The 7,176-nt window shown below is 36.4% G+C and overlaps 2 protein-coding genes across 2 annotated transcripts; one reads left to right on the top strand and one right to left on the bottom strand.

Annotated features, from left to right (window-relative positions):
- Positions 1–329: 329 nt before the first annotated feature.
- LOC125199784 (SAC3 family protein C-like) lies at positions 330–4,715 on the top strand. Its single transcript, XM_048097682.1, has 9 exons — positions 330–646; positions 728–828; positions 1,671–1,892; positions 2,259–2,474; positions 2,572–2,657; positions 2,778–2,874; positions 3,454–3,546; positions 3,668–3,822; positions 4,494–4,715. Exons 1-9 carry the CDS (start codon positions 403–405, stop codon positions 4,519–4,521), a joined length of 1,242 nt encoding a protein of 413 aa, XP_047953639.1. The 5' UTR covers positions 330–402; the 3' UTR covers positions 4,522–4,715.
- Positions 4,716–5,153: 438 nt separating this feature from the next.
- LOC125199785 (transcription factor MYB33-like) lies at positions 5,154–7,170 on the bottom strand. Its single transcript, XM_048097683.1, has 3 exons — positions 6,600–7,170; positions 6,465–6,536; positions 5,154–5,607 (listed from the first exon to the last, which is right to left on the bottom strand). Exons 1-3 carry the CDS (start codon positions 7,150–7,152, stop codon positions 5,348–5,350), a joined length of 885 nt encoding a protein of 294 aa, XP_047953640.1. The 5' UTR covers positions 7,153–7,170; the 3' UTR covers positions 5,154–5,347.
- Between the last annotated feature and the right edge of the window lie 6 nt (positions 7,171–7,176).

Here is a 7,176-nt window from a genome sequence, read left to right as displayed (position 1 = left end):
AAGAGAAATTAAGGAAAAGTCTGACTTGGAACAGACGCTCACAGTGTCGCTCAAATTTGTTGCACAGCAGATCAAAATATGATCTACAATATTATAACATCAAAATATGCATAATCCAAATTGTGAACTTACCATAACGATGTTAGTATTCTTTTCGGCTTAATTGCCTTTTAATCTATTTGCCACGTAACTTTATGTACACCGTTTGATTAAAAATGGCACGATCTTTATTACTTTGTTTTAGTTCTGCCCTAAGTTGGTGTGTATTTTTTTAATTGCAACACATTGTAGAGTAGAATTGTTTTTAACATAAATAGATTTATAAAAACAGGCTGAAGAGTTAGCAACTGAATTAAAAAATCGAAAAAGAAGAAGAGGAGGAGGAGCTCACGGTGTTCAACTATGGCGAACAGAAGTCGTCAGCCTTATCAACCTAGAATCAACAATTCTTCTTCTTCCTATTCGTCGCACTCTAATTCCACCCAATCAAAAATTCCAAAACCTTATAATCGAATCTACTCCAATAAAACCTCCAGCTCTACTTCCAAAACTGGTGAATTCAGCTGCAGGATTGAAAATAGTTATTACGACGACGGCGATCAAGAACCCCCAAACCTAATTGGGACTTGCCCTTTCATGTGCCCATGTAACCTCCTCCTCCTTCAATTTCACTTAGGTATTTATTTCAACTACCAATTGAATTGATGGAACTAATGTTCAATTGCAGTGGAGGAGAGGCAAAGACGCGAGAGGTTGAGGGATTTAGCTGTGTTTGAGAGGCTCCATGGAAATCCTGCTAAAACTTCACCTGCTCTTGCTGTGAAAAAGGTGCTACAGTTGTTAATTACTAATTTGCCCCTTTTTATAAAGCAAAATACTAGTTGTGATTGTGTATCTGTTGATTTCACATGTAAATGTTGGATTTTGTGATCCACACGTTGATAAATGAAGTTTTGGTGAATTAGTGGTAATGAGATTGAAGGAAGGATGTTGCTTTTACAATGAACATAAACTAGGAAATCAAGTTACCTCTTTCATATTGCCATTCTTTCTCTTATTGCTAATGCCAAAGAAATCGAATTAGAATATGAGAATCGTCATTAACACCAAGACTGGAAATACATAACATTTAAAGGGTAGCGTAAATAAAAATTTGCCTCCAAATATACGAGCTTTCAGTTGAATAAAATTTTCACATGGGTTCTCGATTTTAGGTGATTTAATATCATCGTGGCTAGCTAAAGTGATAAAGTTAATATCATCATGACTAGCTGAGTGATGTAGACTTCCAACTACATTGTCTAATACATTGCCTATTTTGGCCATGTAGACACTCCACGCGTCCAACTAAATGTTAATTTGGAGGCAATTAACAACCGTATGAAAAATCAAAACAGTTCAAGGTTTGAGTATTTGGATATAGATCTTTTGGTTCATGTGCAAAATATAAATTTGGTGATACTTGATAGTTCGTGTAGAATTGTGTTAGTAATTAATATTTGGACAGGTGGAAAGAAATCACAAATGATTTGTTCTCTGGCAGACCAACACTAAATCTTCTTGTTCAATCAATTACTAGTTCTTTTATATTAAATGCTGATAGATAAAAATCATAAATGAAGCCTGCATGTTAGTAGTATGACTAAATTTGGGTTCTCTTCTATGGTCAGTTCTGCAGAACTATAAGCTCAAAGGATATGAAAGCCTCTGATGTCCGGCCTGTTCCTGTCTTGGAGGAAACTCTAAATTATCTTCTCGACCTGCTGCATTCTAGTGATCATCCTTTTGATGTGGTCCATGACTTCATATTTGATAGGACAAGATCCATCAGGCAAGATCTAAGCATGCAGAACGTTGTCAGTGACCAAGTGATACACATGTATGAGAGAATGGTATGCCTGCTAATCAAATTTATGTGATATATGATACTGTTTTATCTTACTCAACAATCTTATATTTGGTTCCTTTTCAATAATATAGTTTTGTTATTATAGTGCCTATTTGCTCTATGCTTTGCACACAAACCAAATGCCCCCTTCTGAAGGGGTGGCTCTACAAGAGTTACATATGTGAATCTACTTTGACTAATTTTTACCCGCTAAATGTCACTGGCTTCCAATGTATTTGACTTTTAACTCATATTTCAAAAGCTGCAAAGTACTTCTTTCTAGGTCATATTTTCTTTAGTTCTCTCTCAAGGTCATGATATACAGTACCTTGTCATTTCAGATAATGGATGTTATGTTCCTTATGTACAGGTCAAATTTCACATTATATCATATCACCACCTTCACAGATCATCTCAGACTCCAAATACTGCTTCTATGTCACACCTCAACCTGGAGCAGCTTATGAAAGCTCTGACAACTTTGTTTAGCTTGTACGAAGTAAATCGAGCTTCACATTCGGCATCTCAAAATGAAGCTGAATTTTTTTCATTATATCTTCTTCTCCATCTGAGTCCTGACAACCAAGTAATGTAGCCTTCTCGTTGCTTCAAAATTAGTCTTAAACTTGCAGTTATTTTTCTGGCTCGTGGATTTTTATAGTAGCTCGTTCCCCTATTTGCAGGCCGAACCTTTATCCCTGTGGTTTCGCCGCATTCCTTCCCCGGTAATGGAGTCAAGAGCTATGAGTTTTGCCCGGGGAATATTGAGGTTACTAGAAGCCTGTGGTTCTTTATCTATTAGTATTAATTTCATTGAATTTTCCTGTGATTCCTGTATCTCATATTATATTTTTAGGCTCTTTTTGAATTCATTTAGTGCTTCTTGCAGATACTACCGACTTGGGAATTACAAGCGATTCATTTCTACCACAGAAGAGGAAGCATCCTATCTCCAATACTGCATTGTCGAACCTTACATCAGTGAGGTTATTTCATCAACTCTCATTTTTCCTTATAAAAGTGTGCACCTCTTTTATTATCTCTGCATCTCCTTTAACCCCTGATGTAATTGATCTGGGCCATCTGGTGGCTTATTATAATTACGTACACCACCAATTGGAAATGAAATCAGGTTAACTGGCTGAGAGGAAGTATTGTCTGATCTGATGATGTACTTGTAATTGTGTATCAAAATACACACATCAGAGACTGTGATTTAATGAAATTAAGATGCCTTGTTGAAGGAGGATAAGAAATGATTGTGAATAAATAAGTTAAAGGAGAAAGAGTACTGACTACTGACTTAATTTTTACATTCAGAAGTGAAAAAAAAAAACTAAAGGAATTTTCAAGAATCGCCCTTCTTGTTTAGAACTGCTAAAATTGTTTAAAGGGATTTTCTTATAGGTTAGTGGTGATGTGTTGGCTTTTTCAGCAGTACGTTTTTTGAATGTTTTAGCCTGTCTTGTGAAGTGTGCTTATTGGTAGTAGTTTATAAATTATACGTATTCCATATCTTTAGCAGAGCTGATTCTCTGTGTTTCGATACAATGGACTACACATAGGTACGGAAGTTGGCATTATCCTGTATCAGTTATGGAGGATACAAGCTGCAACCATACCCAGTGGAACACTTGTCAAAGATTCTAATGATGAAGGTAGATTATTGCACTTCCTTTTTTTGTTCGAAAAATATGAGAATTCATTTTGCAGCACTTCTTTAGCTGATATTTTTTAAGTGTAGCATAATTTGAACTCTTACCCAGCTAGAGTTTTCAGGAATCTGATGTTGAAGCTCTTTCGGTTGATTGCGCCCTTGAAACATCTGATATTGGAACTGGGAAAGGACTTGTTTCTTCCAAGCAAGCAGTCATAAATAAAACCTCAAAAGAGTACAAGAAGTACTATGAATTAGATTCGTCGAGAATACAAAGGTTTGTTTTCCCAGCTAATATCTCAGCGAATACTTATATAAAACTGAATGCATTGCAGCAGCTTCTGGAAAATGTTTAGCTAAATGAAACCAAATTTAATGCGAGTGCTATACCATTTTGTTATGTTATTCATGTGGTTAGAAGGTATTTTATTTTATACACAGTTTCTAGTTGTTATGGGTTGCTAGTAAGTTCTAGTTGTTATGGGTTGCTAGTAAGGAGATGATTGGTAGGGTGGAGTGAAATTGATCATTCCATACATGGGGAGTAGTCATTCCTTCCAAATCACATAGATTAAAAGAGTTGATCCAAATATAAGATTTTTTATGTGATACTCCTTCCGTCCCTTACCCTTATAGCTAAGTCGTATTCCTTTTTGGTTTGTGTCATTGTAGTGAGTCATTTCTTTCTTTTTTTGGCAAAAAACAACCTATTTCTTCTTTCTTACTTTACCCTCTTTTACTTTATTCTCTTCATTTCTCCGTCTTTTTCTTTTTCTACTTTATTCTCCCTTCATTTAACTCGCTTTTAATACAGTTTCTTAAATCTCGTGCCGAAAATAAATGCCTCTACTAGGGGGTATTATATTTGATTTATATTGATTAGATTTGGGTAGTGTTCAGTTATCAGGTTGGGTTCTTTCAGTTAATCAACTCATGTTTTGTTGATAGGTTGTGCGCTGAGCTGCTCGCGTTGTAACAACTGCAAATCGCAACCAGAATTGACTTCCACAGTTCCACATTTGGATTCTTCGGAGGAAGTGTGAATATTTTTTTGTAATATTTATCATTTTAGAATATTTTGAATTAATTGTTGGGCATTTCCAAAGAGTTGTATACGTAATGTGATTATTAATATAAAATAAAGAGTTACTTTAAATATTTGATTCTAAATAGCACTACCAATTTATTTTTATTTTTATAATCTGGATTATTGCAAATGGAGCTGAATATAAACAAATTATTGTGTACTTCAAAAATCTTAAACTGATGTCTGTATTTTAACTCGACCAATTTCACATGAGGATTTCAATCAAGATAGATTTTAATGTATATCTCATGAAATACTAATATACAAGCTTATAATATTTTTATTGTTTTTGTGTCAATACGAAGGACATTGTATTGTTAGTGTTCGTGCCACGTTTTTGTGATGTCAGTACAAATCGTGTTTGTGTTGAACATATTCTCAACAGCCAACAGGTTGTGTTTATGTTTACTTTACCGTCTCGAATCGTTATCATATCATCCCGACGTACAAATTGCCAACCTTAGTCACAGTGAACTGAGAAGCTAGTTGGTCAAATTCAATTCTAAAATTTGAAAACAAGGTGACAGCCAAATCTTGGTCCAAAAATTAAGACAGTGATACATGTTGCAGGGCAGCATCAGAACATGGTTACATTATGACTTTGGCAAAATGAAGGATAGTTTCACCAAAGGAATTTTACATACAAGAGAGTTATTGTCATAATCGCCTCGGTTCATACACCAAACAATGTTATAAATTGAGGAGTTTTGGCAGTTCATGGAATGTCTGAGATTTGGCAGACTGCTGGCATGATATTCCACGAGCACGAAGTAAAGCCCCAGGTTGAAGCAGAAGCAGATGTGTCGCCCAGAAGAGGCACGGTAGAATCAGTTGTCGAGCCCCTTTGCTTCGAAGCCAGACCACTCTGCTCGACCCAGCATGATCCTAGTATAGCATCTGGTCTCATATAGTCCACTTTGCTTTCAGCACCCACTATCCAACTTGGATCAAACACTTCTGATTTCACATGGTGCACTGCACAAAGTCATATTAACCAATGTCACATGATGCATTTCCAGTTGAAAATAATACCATCCATGACTGAATCATGATATCTGTACGAGTCTAAAAGGGCAGAACACAAAAGAATCATAGACGACAAACTTTAGGAACTGATTCAAGTAATCCGAACTTTAAGCCAGCAATTTGGTGAATTACAAGTTAATCCCAACTGGTAAAAAGATGGATATAGGTTAAGTTATAAGAGCATAAGTTTGTAGTATTTTTTTATGGCTAATATCAACTACTGTGACCGCAACAAATTTTAAACGAACACGTCAAGCAATACATCAAGGAATGAATCATGATATCTGGACGATTCTAAAAGGGCAGAACACAAAAAATCATTATTGTCACAAAATTTAAGAGTTGATTAATCAGAACTTTTAGCCTCAAAGCCAGCAATTTGACGAATTGCAAAATAATCCCAAATTGTCAGTTGTCACAAGTTGGATACAGATCAAGTTATAAGAGCATAGTTTTGTGTTTCTATGGCTAATAAGTACTAGTTTGACAGCAAAAAAGCTAAAAAATGCATCAAGCAATAGCATCCAGGATTGAATCATGATACCGGGACGAGTCTAAAGGGGCATAGCCTAAAAGAATCTATTCAACAAACTTTAAGAATCGATTTAAGAAAAAAACAATTAAGCCTCAGAGCATCAATTGGGCAAATCACAAGTTAATCCCAATAGGTCACAAGCTAGATATGGATCAAGTTTTTTTGGGATAATACACTAGTTTGACAGCAACAAAAAGTAAACGAATGCATCCGAGTTTTCCATAAATCATCAACAGCTAGTTACTTCAATAGAGAAAGAGTGGGTACTTACTAGTCACATCGTCTTCCAACAATCTTCCAGTGGTAGGAGTGTACCTGTTGAAAAGGGACCCCATTGAGTTACCTGGTGGGGAATTGGGATCAATATAGCCTTTGAACTCTGTTGAACATGTTTTAAAGCCAGTACCATCTGTTACTTTTCCATGGCTGACGTTAGATGAAGTAGCCCAGGCAGAGGAGTGATTCTCCAACTTTCTTAGAGCCTTAGCTTCATAAATTAAATCTTCTAAAAGGCCACTGCTCCCTGGTGACGGACAATGTGATGGGAGTGGGCCTGATAGAGGAGGATACTGGACCAAAGAATCGAATGATTCAGGTGGAGGGTCCCAGACACCTAGTCCAGTGTCTTGATATTGGAGTGAAGGGAGCTCCGACTTCTGAGCATTTGCAAAGTGCTCCGAAGCAGAGTAAATGACATCTGACATAAAAGGAGTATCCTGATTTACACCAGAAGACAACAGTTTCTTGGTGTGGTCAGTGTCATAAGATACACATGGACCAAACTGAAATGATTTGTCAACACAACTATTAGTTCGAGCCCTGTTAAATGTAGGTGCCTCATTAACACCACCACTTCCGTAGTCTGGCATGGGCTCATCTGGTTCTCGAGCCTGTTCAGAAACTACTATAGTTTGAGGGACAAAACCATAGGAGTGAGGAGAAGCAAAACCATTACCCATCGATATACTGCCAGGAATCCCTGG

Source organism: Salvia hispanica, unplaced genomic scaffold, assembly GCF_023119035.1.
Source record: "Salvia hispanica cultivar TCC Black 2014 unplaced genomic scaffold, UniMelb_Shisp_WGS_1.0 HiC_scaffold_672, whole genome shotgun sequence".
NCBI lineage: Eukaryota > Viridiplantae > Streptophyta > Magnoliopsida > Lamiales > Lamiaceae > Salvia > Salvia hispanica.
This window is presented reverse-complemented; position numbering and strand designations above follow the sequence as displayed.

Excerpts from the sequence above, each read along its gene's own strand:
- LOC125199784 (XM_048097682.1), top strand. The coding sequence starts at position 403 with ATGGCGAACAGAAGTCGTCAGCCTTATCAACCTAGAATCAACAATTCT. Across the intron at positions 2,475-2,571 it reads ATCTGAGTCCTGACAACCAA|GCCGAACCTTTATCCCTGTG; the intron begins GTAATGTAGCCT and ends CCCTATTTGCAG. Across the intron at positions 2,875-3,453 it reads TCGAACCTTACATCAGTGAG|GTACGGAAGTTGGCATTATC; the intron begins GTTATTTCATCA and ends GACTACACATAG.
- LOC125199785 (XM_048097683.1), bottom strand. The coding sequence starts at position 7,152 with ATGGGTAATGGTTTTGCTTCTCCTCACTCCTATGGTTTTGTCCCTCAA. Across the intron at positions 6,537-6,599 it reads CCATGGAAAAGTAACAGATG|GTAACTCAATGGGGTCCCTT; the intron begins GTACTGGCTTTA and ends ATTCCCCACCAG. Across the intron at positions 5,608-6,464 it reads GTTGGAAGACGATGTGACTA|TGCACCATGTGAAATCAGAA; the intron begins GTAAGTACCCAC and ends GACTTTGTGCAG.